This window comes from Zerene cesonia, chromosome 12, assembly GCF_012273895.1.
Source record: "Zerene cesonia ecotype Mississippi chromosome 12, Zerene_cesonia_1.1, whole genome shotgun sequence".
In the NCBI taxonomy this organism is placed as follows: Eukaryota; Metazoa; Arthropoda; class Insecta; order Lepidoptera; family Pieridae; genus Zerene; species Zerene cesonia.
Window position 1 is genome coordinate 5,489,848 of NC_052113.1, and position 19,444 is coordinate 5,509,291.

Below are 19,444 nucleotides of genomic sequence, written 5' to 3' on the forward strand. Positions count from 1 at the left end.
CGAAATTCAAATGTAATATTTTTTTATAATTAAGTGTAACAGTATTTATGGCCAGACTAAGTATATATATATATAATATTTAAGCTATTTCCTATCAGAACAATCTACCATTTAGCTGTCAAGCTCAACTTCATTTTATAATACATGCTAGCTGTGACCCGCGGTTGAAACCGCGTAAGTCAGCATTTTCGTAAGTTGGTAAGATTATTTAAAAGATATTGCAATAACCCTATCTACGAAATTAGAAAATTAATGAGATTCACTGACCTCACCATCTAACTACGTGTACAACCGATTCAAAAAGTAAGAAACCATAACGGCTCATAATGATTACAAATATCATGCAAATCTTTACAATTGTATTTTGCAAAACGTTAAGTATAAGATTTGTTGGTAAACCGCAAGATACATAGCTTACCGTTATTGTACCAGAATCGGACTTCATTTAGATATCACATAAATCGCGACCTCATCCAAATCGCAATAATTTTTTTTTGAAACTGTTTGCGAAATCTATGCAAATTGTAATTTACACACACAGTTAATAACACAGATTACCTACTAAATAGTTACCTAATATGATAAAAATGCCTAGTTACTACATTGATTCTAGGTAGTTTTTCCTCTTTCATCATGTATTTATTCTAATATGATTCATGCGCTTCGGACAAAAAGACGTGGTTTTCAGTTGAAATTTATAGGAACCAGTTAATAATTTCACTTATATGTCAAAAATATATATATGTACTAGCTGCGCCCCGCGGTTTCACCCGCGTAAGTCCGTATCCCGTAGGAATATCGGGATAAAAAATAGATGTTGGCCGATTCTCAGACCTACCCAATATGCTTACCAAATTTCAGAGGAATCGGTCAAGCCGTTTCGGAGGAGTATGGCAACGAAAACTGTGACACGAGAATTTTATATATATAAGATATATAATCTACAATATTTATTTCAAAAATACTTTGTGTGGTCCCACGGTGTAATGGTTAGCACTCTGTAATCTGAATCCAGCGATCCCAGTTCAAATCTCGGTACTTTTTAAATTTTTTTATTCAAATTAGTATTTGCAATATAAAAAATCCAATTGGGAGCAATCGCTTGATCTTGTTTCGATAGGAAATTGTTTAAAGACCATTGTGCCTACTGGTAAAATAAAACACATAGGGATAAACCTTTTCACAGATGGCATGCCACCCAATTACCAAGAACTGTTTCGTTTGTATGTATCAATATATTGTAGTTACCTAGGCAATCATTCTAATAAACAAAAGGCCATGTCACAAAAGTATGGTAACGCAATGCTTGTGGGCAGCAGTCGATTTGTGAATTAAGAAACAATTATTCTGCACAGGATAGCAAAAAAATGCAGCTTCAGAAGCTGAAAATTTTGATGATTGGACCATGTGAAGTATGTATGTTTTCTCTCTAGTTTAAAATATCTACTTGATGAATCATCAGCGTTATTTTACGAAAATATTTTTCTGAAAAAATATCCAGTATAATATTTTCGTTTGTATTTGTTTTCGTTATTATTAATTTGTAGAAAATTTCGAATTCGTTGCATTAATTTTGAGCGTACTAGATTTGATATGTTCTAAGACCTAAGTTATTCAATATAACTTTAACCATATATTCAACCATAGTAATGTTTAAACTGTAACTGTACTATGTAGGTAAGTTCTAACCATGCCTTTGTTTTAGAGTGGCAAATCAACAATTGCAAATTTAATATCGGAATCAGTAAATAATGAAGACTCTGAACCACGACCGACGCAGGGCGTAAGAATTGTGGAATTCGAAGTACCAAATATAAATATAAATGGCAAGCAAATTAAAGTTGACATCGAACTGTGGGATTGCAGCGGTGACCACAAGTTTGTTTCTTACTCGTTATTTCAACAAACCATTGCATTCTACATTTTAGCGAAAAAGATATTTATTCAAAAAAGATTCATTTAAATACTTATTTATAAGTATTAAAATATTGTAACAGTAGGTAGATATACCAGTAATAATATGTATACCTGTAACCTATCTTGTTTATTTTATCTCAAGATAATCAGACAAACAAAAGTAAGATAAAAATGTTTTGCTTTATCGCCTTGATAGTGAGTGTTATTCAATACCTCATTGTATGCATTATTTATTAAAATATTTTTCTAAAACAGATTCGAGTCTTGCTGGCCGGCCCTTCGTCTTGGAGTTAAAGGTGTAATCCTCGTTGGTTCATCAAATACAGCCAATATTGCTTCAAGAGAACTAGAGCTTTTATATAACTACTTTGTTTCCCAGCCCAAGTTATCAATGAAACAATGTGTAGTATTTTATAATTGCTTCGATGATCAAGACGATATTGATATTTTAAATCTATGTATGTAAAATATTATTACATTTTTACTGTTCCAGTTTTCGCTATTTTCTAACCTTGAATATTATTCTTTTAGCTCCTACATTTTCAAGAGTGTCTCAAGTGGCGACAAATGTGAAAACAAAAAGTGATCGTTTAAAAAACGATTTTACCAATTTTATTGTTTCTGTTGTGCAGTCTGTGAATAAAATTGAAGATTGAACTGATGGCCCTGTTTCTCTACTTTTCAACACCTAAAACTTAGTGTTGTTTACTCACCTCAGGATCAATGCAAAGAACATCCGAACTGAAAAACATCCACTCATTTATTTTGTAGCATTCGAATATTTCTTATCATTTAATAATCCATACCTGTAATTTAATCATTCATTGTGTCAGGTGCATAAGTAATACATTAAAAATAAATATAAATATATTTATTTAAAGTCCAACGGGCTTTCAATTATACAGCTTTAATTCACAAACTAAATATGATTCTTACTCTTATTAAAATGATTTTAGACTATGGTCTTCTAGACTATTTAGATACAAATTAATTACTTTTATTGCTTTCATTTATATAAGACAATCTAAGGTACATTGTCGATATCAATCACTTTTGCATACCTAGGTATTACCGCATTACCTCTCGTAGATGTTACAATGTGTTAACCGTTAATATCCCATAACCTAAATCAAATAAAAATATAAATACAGACATACAAAAACAAACTCAATCATAAACCCGCACTCAGTCTTTAAACATTTGGCTCGTAAAATGAGTACTTTTAAATGAACCTATTGTGTAACACCTCATATTAATACAATTTGCTTGTCTCTGATTATGCTTTTATACTCGTACGACTTATAACAAAATATTATTTACATTTCAGCTTGTACATAAAATATAAATTCTTAATCATATAATATAGTAATAAGACATTGTATAAATTATAAAAAGACTACCTATAGGAGTCTGGAGTCCCTACTATTTAATTATGTATCACCTTGATCACATTTTGTAACATGTGGAAGGAAAGCTACTATAACTATTTCATGAGTCTAATTTATTTACATATTATATACGAAAACTTATAATATTTATTTCTTCCAATTCCCACGATCATTAAAATTTTTCCTGTCTCTTTGTCCTCTATTAGAGCCGCCACGATTCCATCTGTCATTGCCGCGACCTCGATGCCCGCCCCGATTGGGAAATCTCGGGAAATTTTGATCTTCCATAAAATTGAAATCATTTCCAGGCCCGTTGTATCCCATATTGCCGAAATTATTTGGAGGTCCAAATTTATTATTATTGAAGTTATGTGGAATATTTGGAGCTATCCCTAGTAAGCCCGGTGCTGGGCCGTTGCGTGGATCTGGCATTGATTGATTGAAACCGTGTAAATGGCCGACGTTCATATTATTCATGCCACCGCCCATGTTCATGGAAGCAACATTCATCATATTCATGTTCGGTTCCATTCCTCCTGGTGGGCCAGTCATATTATTGCCAAATGGATTCGAATTTTGATTGAAATTAATTGGTGTTTTTAACAATGCTTCTTTGGGTTTTGGTAAATACGAAAAATCACCACTTTCAGATAAAGAAACGCCTAAATTCGTAAATATACTACAAAGTACGGAATTATTTTGAATTGAACTGTGATCAAACTTTTTTCCAGGCGTCTTATCTTGATGGTATTGTTTTATCATTTGAGTTACTGGGGCCAAGTGTTGATTAACAAATATTTTTTGAGTTGTACTTAATTCTTTGTACCAGTTAGAATTTTGTAAAATTGCTTGTATTTCTAACGAATTTTGTTTTTGTTCGATAATAGTGCTGTCTGTGGGTTCTTTAGGTTTCCTTCGAGGATCAACACGTGGTCCAGAACTTGGAGCTGTAGTAGTCTTAGTAGTGGGTTTTTCGCTATCACTATTTGATTCATCTACGGAAAGACGGAATACTTTTCTTAACCTAGGATCTACGAGAGCTTGCGATTTTGCAGTGCTATTTTTAATGTCAGTATAATCTGGTCTAGGTATATCTATAGGCACTAATTTATATGGAATGGGAGGATGGCTATTAATTGAACCATTTATTTCTGATGCAGGCGTGTAATTGGGCAACGGCTTAAACGGTAGACCAAGACGTAAATCTATATCTCCACTTCCACTTTGCCTCAAATCTGTATCGCCAAAGGTAGGTTTGAAGTCAGGCTGCCTAAGGTCTACATCCGTTCTTCGACGGCCGTCCGTAGGCTCTCCATCAACACATTCATATATAGAAATCCGATTTGCTTTTTTCTTAGTTGTTTTTGGTGTCTCGACAATTTTTTCTGGGGATTTTCGAGTTCTAGGATCTCGTGATTGCGTAGGACTTGAATAAACATTTTCGTTATTACTCGAGGCACTTTCTTGCAAATTATTCTTCATTGTGTTTAATAATTTAGTAACTTCTTCGCTTATATCTATTTTAGATAAATCTCCTAGTTTGCTTAATACAGTCGAAGGTTCTATTACATGAGGTGCTGGAGCTGAGGCTGGAGGAGACATGAAACCTTTTTGTGGCGATGCACACGGTGACTTCTTTTTAGAGCTCTTTTCTTCGTCACTGGAATACCACTTTTCATCAATTAACAAATTATTTTCTTCGTCGTCATCAGTTGTGGACCGGCGATTTCGTTTTGCAGGACTCTTGAAAAAGGGATCTGGCGGGAGAAATCGAATGTCTGTATCACCTTCAGCTTGAACTGGCTGTCGCTCTGTGTTTTGTATCCTTGAATCGCCATCAGTAAAAGGAAGCACTCTATGGTCTACATCTTTTATTTCATTGGAAGTAACAGGTTTCTCAGTATCAAACGTGTCATTTGATATATCTATGTTTTCTTTATCTTTCGAAGCAAACTTCAATGCATCTTTTGTATATTGATCGATATCAATCATATCCTTGGATGGCTGTTGTTCTTGTTTCAATAAATTATTTTTAAAAGAATCATCACTCGCTGTTGCTGTCATCGAGGGTTGAAAACGCATATCGACATCTTGACCAGGAAAATCTGTCGGCAAAGTCATATTGTTTGAAACCGGAACTGCGGGTGGAACGCGTAAATCTAAATCCTTAGCACCTGCACTTGTTCCTGTAAATTGTGACTGTTGTTCCATATTGTTGATTAAACCTAATTTTTGTATACTCATTGTGTTTAATTGTATTTCCGTTATTTGTTTTAAAGATATGCCAATGCTATTTAACTGTAAAACTGTTAATTGTCCTAGCTGATCCAAATTTTCTATACCCAATTTCGTTAAATCTGAAATCTGTCGTGGTGTTAAAACCCCGGTTAAGTTTTTAATACTTAATACACTTGACATATTTGTGTTACTATTCGGTGATAAACTAGCAATTGCGCATTGATTACTATTATTGTCGTTTTGCCACCTTGATTGCCGAATTTTCGGCGATATTTTTTGTCGATCGTTGTAGTTATTGGATAAAATATCAGAATTATTTTGTGGATTAGGTATATTTAACTCGAAAAGTGAAGGTATATTTTTCTCATGAATTTCAGAATCCTCAGGATATTGTTGTTTCAATCTTAATTGAGTTGTTTGTATCATTTTCATAGCATCTTCACGGTTTAATCTAGGAAAATCACCTAAAATCTCTTTAGGAGCTGATTCGATATGTTTAAGAAGTATATTTTTTAAACCATCATTTAAGGGTTTTCCGTGTGCAAATTTACAGTCATCTTTATATATACACGGAAGACCAGTGTGATAATATTTACAAGGAAAATCAGCATGCATATACAAACATTTATCCCTTTTTGCACAGCAATCCATTAAGTAAAATTTACATAGTTCCATCTTTCGAGGTGGTTGTGCATCATGTGAATAAATACAATCATCACCTTTATGACATTTTCCTTGCATATAGTATAAACATACACCTTCAGAATCTTGCATATTATGATTTCCTCTTCGTCTGTCATTTTTATTCTTATTTCTATCCCTCTGCGGCGGCCTATGCCTTTGAGACCGTTGTTGATGACCCCTTGAATCTTGACTGCTATCTGATGCATAAGAATCCCGATCGTCTTCTGGAAATACAATGTCTTGCGATTGTTTATTCACCGGTGAGGCACCACGAACGCACATCATTTCATTTTCATCCATCTCCTCAGAATATTCTTGTTTCTTTCGTTTTTTGCTAGGCCCATCCTTCCCTTCGTATTTCTTTCTCTTCTTATGTTTTCGACGTTCTTCAACCTCATCTTCGTGAGCATCACTATCGTCATTTTTATTCATAGCTTTCCTAATAGCCTTTTCTATATTTCCAGCAAAATCGTCTTCTAATGGATTTGTATACTTACGCGATTTCTTACTTTTATCTTTATATTTTTGTTCACTTTTACTTGACTTAGATTTTTTCCTTTTACCTGATTTAGAATAATAATAATTTTGGGTTTCATTTTCGTCTTGAGGATTTTCTTCTTCTTTGTCAGCCACACCCTCGCTCTTCTCTGCTGGCGCGGATTCCGTAGTTTCACCATCACTCTCGATTTCTCCATCTTCCAAGTCGATATTTGACGCTGGCTCCGCCATTTTCAACGTATCACTGAAATTCGAGAATAAACGATATTAAAACATAATGTATATATATACATATATATAACAATATTGTAAAATTCGTGTAACTGTTGATTTTTTTCTTTGTAATAGAGATTTAACGTTTATGTTGATTAATGAATGTTATTATCTACTTAGTTATAATTGATATTAAAGTTACAGGAATATGTTTTTATACTTTCATGAGGTAAGTTCAAACTAAAGCTCAAGCAAAATATTTACCATTTGCTAATTTTATTTTTAGGTCACACTGTGAGAGGGGGACAAGGTGAGGGGAGATAAGCTAGGCTACGTTACGTGTACATCTACATAAAGGAACTCAAAATTTAATGGTCAAAATGTTATAATAGTTATCATCATCGAAAACCTTGTAATTGTACAGGAAACAATAATAAAATTCACATTATCCTGAAAATTATAAGGTATCCTTCCTCTTTTATCCAATTCACGTGACTTGGCAAAATTCAATATTGGATACAAATCTTATAAAATAAATAGGTATTCACTTTTATTTGACGATATACCATTAATTGTTTAAGTAATAATGCCATTTTACCACGATCCATCAAAGTAGGAAATTTTTTATCATGCAAGATATCATTATTTACATTAATACCTACGTAGGTATCATTTACAATAATAATGAATCTATTAGAAGCGTAACATGAGTTATCCTATAAGTAAAAAAAGTTGAGTAACATTGAAAGTTCAATAGATAATTTTTTTTTGTGAATTTTAATGGGTGCGACATTTTAATGGCGATATTGTAGACGCCATGACACCGAGTATAACCCGACCAAATTGTGTTGCCTATGTAACGTGTGCCTAGGAAACTAGGCATGATATTAATTATCCAAATATTTATAATGCCTCAGTCCTCATACTGGGATCTAATCTATATAAATATATACTAGATCCGGAACATGTTAAAAATGGATAACCTTTTAATGCACAACAAAAGACTGCTTTCGTTGGCCTTACGCACACTGATGAAAATAACTCACACATACAGATACATAAGTTGCAGCGTACATAGAAGACTGACGTTATCTTTCATGAATAATACGTAATTTTAATAGGTGTTTGAAAATAAACCATAAATAAGTTTGGAATATAGTACTACGTCCTTATTTTTCAAGCGAGGACTACTTCCGAATTCTCATTTTATACTATACCTAATAATCGACGAATCAATTGTCATTGGGAATTATCTCCAAAAAATGTCACTTAATTGTTATAAAATTAATTGAACATGTATGGCAGAATACAGTAGACTAATTGTTCTTAGCCACAACTTTCAAGTAAATTATTATAATCGAGTAGATATGCAAGCAATGAGTGGCCGTTCACATTTCACAATGTCTGAGTATGCGCTACGCTCTCGCCACGAATGAATGACGTCAGCCTTCTAGAACGGCAAGATATCTTTGTCCTTCCTTTAACGAGGTCACGAATCGAGCAACGCTCACACACGTAATAACACAAGGAAATGGCGTATAGTGACTCACACAGTCACACTACCAAAAATATAACCCGGGTAATTTAAGGAGACAGCATTGTATGCTATTGTGATGATTAACGAAATTGAGAAAAATACAATTTAGTAGATAAGTTATTAAACCTTCACCACAAGCCAATTAAACCAACAATTTAGTTAAGTAATTTGAAATATAGAAAAACTAAAACTAGCAGCATGCATGTTTCGAAAATTACATGTCCATTACTAAGTGGTAAATGGAGGTCCGCCATTTTGTAGTATGCATGATCAGCAAAAATGTTTATAGCAAAGATATCTATAAAATTCAAATGTGTAGAAATGAATTTTCACATTTGAAATATTTAATGAATTAAATTTAACAAATTATATGAAGCACTATGTATTATATAATATTTAACATATTTAGGGGACACGCATTTGTAGTTATGACCTAACAAGTAAATATTATAATTAAGTGTTACCAATCTTACATTAATGAACAATTCACTATGTGCGACTACTATACGCCATGTAAAAAAGATATTCTTTCATAGCATTGCTGCATAAAGACGAAACAAATCGACAACGCAATAATGATTTCAATTTCAGGTTCGGGCGTCGACTGCAGTGGAACAAAATCTAAATCGGTAAATATTTAGTTCCACTTTTGAACGCAAACAGGTTGATGGCGTTAGTGATGAGACAGTAACACCAACATAACGCAGGAAGTAATTTTAGTATGCTTAGACATAAATAATATATATGTATTTTTATAGACCTAGGGAAAAGAATACATAAACAAAAGACTTTATTAAAAAATTTATGTATTATATCTAAAATTATGTTACAAATATGAGGTACATTTAATATTCTAGATTTTATAAATTACATTCTTGACTCAAACACATTGACCATAAAGTATAAACTATGATACCATGTTGAAAGACAATAATTAAAAAAAATAGCATAAATTTTGATCAAAATAATTTAATTTTATTACTATAAATTTATTTTTTAATATTATTACTAAATATTTATTCAACAAGTTTTACATAAGTCTTATATAAATTTTAGCCATTTGGAAATATTTATACATATATCATCACTACATAGTATAAAACAAAGTCACTTCCTCTGTCCCTATGTCCCTATTTTGCGTAAATCTTTAAAACTACGCAATTAATTGTGATGATAAGATGTATTAAACTATTCAGAATTTAACAAAAGCTATTAGCTAACAATATATTAGTTATAATAAATGCGGGGTTTAATAGATAGAGCCAAAAATACTGAAATAGATTTATTATGAATAAAACAAATTAAAGAAAAATATCAATTAAGAAACAAAATAATTGTACATAAATTACATTGTGAATAATAATACATGTCTTAAATTTAAAATTTAAGCTGCATATTTTTATTTGCAATATGCTATAAGTTATTTGTATATAGAAAATGTTTAGTTTTGAAATTATTTTTTACTGTACATGTTATATAAAATTTATAGAAGAAATAAATAGAAATGAAGTAATTTTGCTGACCACCCAATAATAAATCAAATAGATGCCGATTGTCAATGTCAAATCTGTTTTATCACTTTTGATAACGAAATTACAGTCAGCAGTTTTCATAGTGCTTACTGCTATTCTTGGTTTACTTATTGTTAAAAATTAAAACTTTCGAGCAAATTATGAGTCTAACATCCTTTTAAAAACCGCTTCTTAGGATCTACAACAACTTGCCAGATCATGTGAATATAGCATTAATTCATAGTTTGTTGTTAAATAAAAACAATAATGTCAGAACCAAACAACCCATTTGCTGGCTTAATAGGAACTCATGAAGGTAAAAGTAGCAGTGATGTGGAATATACATCAGGTTCTGTTCCAGTACAAATACCTACTAAAGAAGCTAAAGAAGACGAAAAAATTCAAACTATCAACAACATAGTGGAAAATGTTTTTCATTTTACAATTAACGCCAATGCTGTGGATGAAAAATCCGACAAGCAACTGGTTTATTTGGAAGAATTAGCACAAGCTATGAACCCAAGAGTTCGAATTGACCTAGAAGCTTTGGAGCAAGCTCTTTTTGAACGATTATTGCTGCAAGATGTGGAACAGAATGTTATACCCAAATCATGCAAAGCCTACAAGGAACATGTTGTTCAAAAACAAGTATTTCCTTATCTGTTTAGTTCTATGCAAAATCTTCAAACATATGACTATGTAAATGACATAACAGTTAGAAATGGTATAAAGAAGATGAGGGAACTTATATTTAGAAATGCAGTAACTGCTTTGAAACAGCCGGCTTTATTTGAAGACCAAGACTTTGCTAGTCAACTTATTGAACTTCTACAACATGTTGATCCTCAGAGTCACACCTTTTTTGTAGATTTAGTGAAGGCTTTCATGTCAGAAGGTAATGTATAAATAATTAACCAAATAAAATTTTTGACATTGTGTATTTGTTTATTTGTAGCATTGTTTTGTTTTGACTACATTATAGGTTCCATTTCAATGTTATTAAAATATTTAAATAATATGCAACTTTAACATGCTTTTTTATATTTAATGGACAGATTTCTGTAAACTTTTTCTACTATCAAAGATATATAACAAAACAGTAATTTTATTTTATTAACCTGATTAGGATCATCAGGATTAAATAATTTCCTTACATATACTTTATATAAAAGCAAGTGAGACAATTTAGTTGATGCTTTATTGAAGTGTTTTTTTTTTAGTTTCTTAAGCTATATTTATTTATGTTATATATAACTTATAGTTAAAAGAATTATTTGAAATTTCAGCCGATGCCGATTCACAAAATCAGCTAAGAGACACCATGATACCAGTCCTGAAAAAAATTCACACAGATGTAAACAAGTCAAATTTAATTAATTTATCCATCTACATTTTGCCATCTATTCACATATTTGCCAGTAAGTATAATTTAAGGTTTGGTTATTTTGTTGCTTGTATAAATAAGTATATAATCATGCATATAAGATGATAAAAATAAGTAAATAGTAATATTTATTTCAGTTTGCAATTAAACAATTCATAATGCCATGAAAATGTTATTAGATTTGTATGGTATTGCAACTAATCATAACTAATATAAATTATATATAATTTATATTTTTCAATTCAAACTACCTTCTTTATTTATTAACCAACTTTGTTTATAATAATAATAATAATTCTTTATTTGCATAATGTGTGTACAAAAGTTAACAGATATTACAACACGGTCAACACATTAGCCACAACGGGCATGCAAATTTCATTAGCTCCGCGTCATTACATATTAATTTTATAGTAAAATTTTTACATTATATTAAAAGTACATTAAAAATTACATTAATTAATTTTTGTATCATAAAAACATTATTTAATGTAGCTCTTACAATTTGAAATCCATTTAGTTCTTTGGTTAAAATAATAAATACAAACTGCACCTGTTTTTATACAAAATTTTCTAAGAATAATTATTCATGAACAGGTAGTCCATACTTGGCCCCAATATTGATGGAAGCCTGTGAACCTAAAAATGAAATGATTGGAAGACATTATCAGGATTCCGTCATTGGGGCTCTACTTTCATTATCTGTCTTACCAAGAACTGCAACATCCCTCCATGAGTACTTTGACAACCCAATGGACCAAGTAAGTCATGGATCAATAAAATGTACATCTTAATGTCTTAGAGACTTATCAAAAGTTATATCTATAGAAAACTCCTTATTGGACTGGTCATAGATCAAAGAATGATAATACTCAGTGAGCTTATTTTTTATGTCTATCAAAACTTACTTTTCTGCCCTATAGGAGAAAAAATGTGTTTTTTTTTCAGTCCTCTATATCAATGATTGAATCATCAGTTTGGAATGCATCATCACATCTTATAAATAATATGCACAAGGTATTTCTAACACTACTTAAAGGAGGGCCACAGATTAAAAATCGTCTACTGACATGGATTGGTAAATGTTTAAAAGCAAATGTTGCCAGAGGAAAGCTTTGGAATGTTCAGGTATACTATAAAAATTGAAATTTTAATGTAATATGTCACTTTATGATATACATATCTTTTCCATAACACAATAGATTTTTAGTTTTATAAGTGGTTCACAGTATACTTATATTATAATATATATATACTTGAATATTGTGTGTTTAAAAATTGTCATCTTTCCTAGGCTGGTGATATCAGTGCAGCTTCACTTCAGTGTGTGTCTGATGGATTCATGTTAAATTTGGGTGCAGTGCTATTACAACTTTGTCAACCATTTTGTACATCTGCAAATGATCCAAAATCATTGAAAATTGACCCAACATATGGGGCAGTGCCAGTAAGTTTTTGATATGGATTAATAGCTATCAACTATTGCTTATTGCTTAATTTACGTCATAAATATTCAATTATTTCAGTTCATTAATGTCAATTAAAATCTTTTCTTTCAGGCAGAAGACTGTGCAGCTAAATCAGTTCATTTAGATTGTCTCCACAGTGAAACATGTCTGCTGCCTGCTCGTGAGACTGAAGATGGGCAAACTGTAAAGCGGCCGACAGCTGACACTTATAATTTTGTCACTGAGTGCTTCTTTATGACCCAGAAATGTATTGACTTAGGTAAGATGTTATTAATCTTGAGATACATTTATAAATTTAGAAAAAATATGCGAGGTTTTTGTATTATTTTTAAAGAACACATAAAAAGTAATTTATCAAAAAAAATCGTGATTAATATAATGTAAGCATAATTTAAATGTACAAGTGAGCATCATATTTATATTATTTGCTAGCTGACCCACAAAACTTATTAGTTCATTACTTTTTCAATGTCCAATACATTCATGCTCCGCTCCTATAGGTTGTCGCGTGATGTTATATCACAAAATCGGGAACTCGATTTTTCTTTCATACAGGTGTTCGCGTTTGCGCTGAGAAATTGTATCGCTGCGGTCAAGACCTTGGCAGAGCGCAGAGAGCATTAGCCGATGTAGCTGCCAGCGCTCATCATCTTGTTGAGCCCTTGAGACAGCGGACACAACATCTTATGACAAAGTCAGTATGCAATTTCTTTATATGAATTTATTTGTAGTTTGAAGTTGTTGAAATGTTTGGGAGTAGTTAGTGGGTTTTGTTGGTAATAATGTGACAAGATTCTCAAGTCAACTGTTTTTAGGATTTTGCAATGTGATTCTTCTTGTGTTTTTTTTATAGGGAATTATCATTTGGTTCCATTTTCGAATTCGGAGTTTTCCTCCCAGGGCCGTCCGTAACCGTTTTTGTAGAATATAATAAGAGAATCACGTCGTTTAAACAACTTCATATTCTGTTGCATTATTTAGGCATGTGATAAGAATAACTATAATGTATATGTCACCAAACCGATTGATAGTGAATCGGTAGTGTCCAAATTGTGGATTGAACAACACAAACATAGAAATAGTCCACATCCTTAATTAAATATCTGTAACTTGTTGACATGGCTGGTAGCCGAGATGTTTTAATAACATTTGTTGCCTTTTCTTTTGCAGATTTGTAAGTCTTCGCTGTGCTCTGCTAGAAAATGACATGTTGACAAATTTACATCGTCTGCAAGCAACCACGTGCACTTGGCTGGTGCAAGTTGCGATACGAGACAACACAGAACAGACGTGCTATGCTCCTACAAATTTGTTGCCTGTTAACATGCCTATAACCACACCACCCCCTGATACTTTAAGGTAATAGAATGATTTATTATTAGGCATCCAATTGAATAAATTTTCTCTCAATCTTTGGAAAGAATTCATGACTCATCCTTTACTATACATATTTAAGTGATATTAAAGTGAAGTTTCGTGTCCCCTACTGGGGTATGGGTCACTGATCAATTTTCTTTATGGACAAGTAGGTGATCAGCCTTCTGTGTCCTGCCAGACCGAGACATTTTTTTATTGTCCCCACCGGGAATCGAACCCAGGACCCCTCGGTTCTACGCTCACGCATTTACCTCTGTACGAAGGAGGCGGTCATTTAAGTGATATTGATGACAAAAAAATCTAAAAATTATATGTTCACATCTTGATATTTCATGTATAACTTTTAAGGATAAAAAGTATAAGCAATTTATATTTTGTGTTTAATATTTGCTCAAAAGTTTCTCACCATTATATAATTTAACTAGAAAATATTTTTCGTCCATCCAGATGCATTCCAGAGTTCGTTTTAGAGAACATCGTTGTTCTAATAACGATGGCTCGCCGTACGGTGGGCGCCATCACCGAAGAGGCAGACTTGGCTGGCTTACTGCAGCCAGCGCTTACCTTAGTTCTTGCGTTTATGGGAGACTCTTCCAGAACCTACAACCCACATTTAAGGTTAATAAATAAAAAAATCTTGAAACTCTACAAAGTCATATGATGATGTAGTATGGTAATATTATATTTATAATCTAACATTTCTAATTCAAGCTTAAATAATTTCTGTTTGCTTATAGAAATTCTCTAATTACCGCAAGTAATAATATAGTATAATTATATTTGAAATTATTAGGGCACGTCTAGCTGAATGCTTGGAGGCCATGTTGCCGAATCATCCTGATGAGCAACAACCACTCAGCAACATTGCTTCTTTCTACAGGGAACAACTGTTTAAGGAGCATCCCCATCGATTACAGGTTTAAATTTGAATATTTGAATGATGTCAATAGTTTTAATAATGTGCAAATTATTAATTTCGCTAAAGTAGAAGTGTCGTGAAATATACAATATCACTAATATTGTGGCTCCGTTAACATTAAAACTTTATTTTGCATTGAACAATTTTGATAATAAAATGTTATATATATTCTAATTATTCTATTTTAATGTAATAATTCTAATAATAATGCATGCCTTCTAAAACTTGACGTGTAATTTTCGCAAAATTAATATATTTTATAGAACTAATTTCACGCCACTAATTTCCTAATTTCTTGTGTAATTTTGACTTAAATAAACAGTACTTCATTATTTTACAATTCGAATGTTAATAATTTGTGTATCCGTCAATTTATAAATGTTTCAACGTAATAAGTCTTTTCCTTTTGTAATAAATAAAAGGTAATAGTCATTTTAAATTCTTGTATTTCATGTTTTTCATCAAAAACATTCAAAATCATTTTTAGTTTAAACAAAAACAACCACTTAACTAAATTCTTATTATCAATCAGCTGGTGCCATGTCTTCTGGATGTGTTCGTCGGAATCGAAATGACTGGTCAGAGTGTGCAGTTCGAGCAGAAGTTCAACTATCGCAGACCCATGTACCTCGTTATGGAGTTCCTGTGGGGTATGCAAGAACATAGAGACGCATTTACGTGAGTTGAATTTTATATTGAATATATACTAGCTTTCTGCCCGCGGTTTCGCTCTCGAAGTCAAATGAAAATAAATATAGTCACGGGGTTAACCTGACTTGGTAGTTTCCGTACCCGTAGGATTTCTGGGATAAAAACTATTCTATGCACTTTCTCGGGTCGTAACTATCTTGTTCCAAATTAAATCCAAATCGGTTTACTGGTTTCAGCGTGAAGGAGAGACATACAGACAGAGATACTTTCACAGTTGTAATATTAGCAGGGATTATTAGAGAATGTATGTGTGTTACATTGTTTAAATTTTTATGTGTCGTCACCTGCAATCAAATTTAATTTGTTACGTTGCATTTAAAATATTAATGGAAAATCCTAAGATCTAATTCCATTTTTTTCTTTTTATCACATGTTAATGAAACATGAAATGCATACATAAAATATTCTGAATTTAATCCTTATCCTTCCCCAATATGGATCTTGTATAATAAATCGTTTCTGTTTTAAATATCTATAAATTCATATATGATACAACACTTTTTCAGACATTTAGCAAACGAAGCTGAAGCAAATATGGAAGCAGTACATCCACCAATATTCCTACGTTTTGTTAATCTTTTGATGAATGACGCCATTTTCTTACTTGATGAAGCTTTAGGGAATATGGCGCAAATTCGGACACTACAAACTGCGCAGTATGTATCATTCGTATGAAGTTTCATTACATGTTTTACACATTACTTTAACTACTTTATATGCATCCGTGCTCGAAATAAATAAATAAAAGTACTTACGCAAAATAAGAAAAAATGTTAAAAAATATATGTAGGTACTCTATTATTATGTGAAAATTAGTTGTGGAATTATTGGGTGTTATTTTGTATAATAAAGTGTTAGGCAATACACAACTCATATTTAAATTCAAAATCAAAACCTTTGCTGTAATTTCTTTCACTTTTTAATAGCATTAACAGCAACTTTTAGTTATTCAAAACTGTTTATTATAAGCCATTTTCTTAGTCACCACTTTAGAACGTTAACATACAAAATGTATTCATCCCATCGACTATGATACAACTAGAATGCACTAACTGAACTATTCACAGAGAATCCGGCGCCTGGAGCAACCAGCCGGCGCAAGAGCGCGAACAGAACCTGGCGAACCTGTCGCACATCGGCATGCTGGCGCGGTTCGACAACATCCTCGGGCGGGACACCATCCGCACGCTCGTGCGTCTCACTGCGCACGCGCCGCACGTCTTCTGTCACCCCACGCTGGTGGAGCGGATCGCGTCTATGCTCAACTATTTCTTGCTGCACTTGGTTGGGCCGAATAAGAAGAACTTTAAGGTGGGTTTTGTTAAGTGGAATTCCCCATCTCGTTTTTTTATGGGCGATAGGGAAGCGTTTAGTCACGATATCGCCTGATGGTAAGATAAGATGTGGCTTAAAATGAAGCGCACTTCCCTGAAAGGTACCCTAGTGGGTCTCTAGAAGGTGGGATCCACTTGAAACACTCTATACTTGAAGACTCCCATTATGCACACATAACAAGAAAAAAACTCAAATCAAATAAAATATATTCTACACGTTGATATGATATTTGATTTCGATAATAATGCGTTGCACTGCCATCTTCTACCTTCATACCAAAAATTGCTGAATGCGTTGTTGTTTTTTTTTTTTTTTGCTAATTTAATGTGACACTTACAGGTAAAAGACATGAAGGAGTACGAATTCGATCCAGCAAGCACAGTACTGGATATTTGCCGCATGTACGTGGAGTTGGGGAACAATGAGCGGTTCTGTGCCGCGGTATCTGATGATGGACGGTCTTATTCGCCACAGCTGTTCACTCTGGCTGAAGCTGTTTTGGGTATGTGCGTTTTATGGTTTTTCGGCAAAGGGTTTATTTTATTGTTTACATGGATAGTTGGAAATTAATTGAATACATGAATAATGGTTACACGCATGGCAGTACACGGTTTTGATTGAATCGAGTACAGAGTGCTAGTGGTGTCTAATGCAAATGTTATATCTTCTAATATATAAAATTCTCGTGTCACAGTTTTCGTTGCCACACTTCTCCGAAACGGCTTGACCGATTTTGATGAAATTTTTTGTGCTTATCCGGTATCTATGAGAATCGGCCAACATCTATTTTTCATACCCCTAAATGATAAGAGTAAGGCAGAACAGCGTTTGCCGGGTGCAGCTAGTTTCATAATAAATTTTAGCATTCCGTTTTCTTATTCTTTAGTAAATGTCAATCAAAATGCAGTTACTACTGAGTTATGTATACGCCACAACAACTATTATTGTGCAACAATCTCTTAAAAAATTATAAACCATTAGGAAATTTTATTTGCCCAATTATCTGAAAGCGTGTAACAAAATTTATTTTTACAGTACGAATTGGAGGCGGTGGTCTCATCACATCTCTACAAGAAGTGGCAACCCGCGTCAGCACCATCGCAGTGCAAAGACAACGTGACGAGGAGATTCTTGCTAATGCGCCTGAAGAGTTCCTTGATCCTATAATGAGTACCCTCATGTTGGACCCCGTTATTCTACCGAGTTCTAGAACCACGGTGGACAGGACTACCATTGCAAGGTAGGCATTATTATTTTGAATTGGAAAATAAATATGTTACATATGTTATTCGCATAATTTATTGATATTTAATAACAGAGTTTATAATCACCTAGTTTTTAAATGTTCCGACTGTAGGAACACAGGCCTCCTATGAGTGTTCGTCAGTATTCAACTAGGCATATTTTACTTTTAAATTAAATATTCAAAATTTTTCCTAATTTTCATTTATTTATTATTTTTTACTTCATAATATATTGGTTTTGATATGTGCTTCAATATCTGTCTTCCTCACTGGATCATTTTTATTAATTATCAATATCCCAGTCGGTAAATTTAATTTGTGGTTTAATTAAATTTAATAAATGTTTATGTTATTATATATTTTAGGCACCTGCTCAGCGATCAGTCCGATCCTTTCAATCGCTCTCCGCTGTCCATGGACCAGGTGAAATCGAATACTGAACTCAAAGAGAGAATACACGCCTGGATTGCCGAACAGAAAGAGAAAATTGCTCAAATTCCTGACAGTAATTCCTAAAGCGTCTCTTAAATAATTTTAACTGTAAAACTAGGCTAGCTAGTTTCCTACATTTTTTAATGTAACAATAAGTATACCAGAATCGTTAGATTTTTGTATAAAACTTTTCTTGATGTGTGTGCTATAGATAAGGTGGAACATTCTAGATGTTTGTTTATGGTTGCAGATTCGGGTTCGTTTTTTTTTTATATCTCTAAGATATGAGTTTTTTTATTTTAGTCGAGTTTAATTGCAAAATTATTCTCTTTGGTTGTTTTATTTTGAGAATTTATATTATAAATATTATAACTATTTTTGGTCCAAGAAAAGTATTTACTCTATTTTTGGTTTATTTATATAGATTTAGATTGCTATAAATTCAATGTGATAATATTTTACGCTGATTATTCCATAAAATTATTAATATATGCAGTTTACATTGTGTATCACATTATTAATATATGCAGTTGCACGCAGAATTGGGCTGAACACAGAAATATAATATTTCCTGTGAAGAAAATTAG

General features: G+C 32.6%; 4 protein-coding genes across 5 annotated transcripts in view; 2 read left to right on the forward strand and 2 right to left on the reverse strand.

The window, feature by feature from the left end:
* LOC119830812 (ubiquitin conjugation factor E4 A-like) overlaps positions 1-19,444 on the reverse strand; it is a 30,284-nt gene that overhangs the window by 3,343 nt on the left and 7,497 nt on the right. The window lies entirely within an intron of this gene.
* Positions 1,290-2,631, forward strand: LOC119830813 (intraflagellar transport protein 22 homolog). Its single transcript, XM_038353960.1, has 4 exons — positions 1,290-1,412; positions 1,706-1,878; positions 2,173-2,375; positions 2,449-2,631. The coding sequence occupies exons 1-4, from the start codon at positions 1,368-1,370 to the stop codon at positions 2,571-2,573; spliced, it is 546 nt and encodes a 181-aa protein (XP_038209888.1). The 5' UTR covers positions 1,290-1,367; the 3' UTR covers positions 2,574-2,631.
* LOC119830809 (protein suppressor of sable-like) lies at positions 2,774-9,100 on the reverse strand. 2 transcript variants are annotated; one of them, XM_038353957.1, is made up of 2 exons: positions 8,949-9,100; positions 2,774-6,969 (listed from the first exon to the last, which is right to left on the reverse strand). In XM_038353957.1, exon 2 carries the CDS (start codon positions 6,954-6,956, stop codon positions 3,453-3,455), a length of 3,504 nt encoding a protein of 1,167 aa, XP_038209885.1. In that variant the 5' UTR covers positions 6,957-6,969; positions 8,949-9,100; the 3' UTR covers positions 2,774-3,452. The 2 variants fall into 2 exon arrangements, with proteins under 2 accessions (XP_038209885.1, XP_038209884.1); XM_038353956.1 differs by lacking the exon at positions 8,949-9,100 and adding an exon at positions 8,156-8,712.
* On the forward strand, positions 10,045-19,267 carry LOC119830811 (ubiquitin conjugation factor E4 A-like). Its single transcript, XM_038353958.1, has 16 exons — positions 10,045-10,881; positions 11,273-11,404; positions 11,968-12,131; positions 12,319-12,498; positions 12,665-12,817; positions 12,930-13,098; positions 13,395-13,533; positions 14,010-14,198; positions 14,664-14,834; positions 15,010-15,133; positions 15,668-15,813; positions 16,353-16,502; positions 16,914-17,157; positions 17,521-17,683; positions 18,217-18,421; positions 18,791-19,267. The coding sequence occupies exons 1-16, from the start codon at positions 10,254-10,256 to the stop codon at positions 18,939-18,941; spliced, it is 3,108 nt and encodes a 1,035-aa protein (XP_038209886.1). The 5' UTR covers positions 10,045-10,253; the 3' UTR covers positions 18,942-19,267.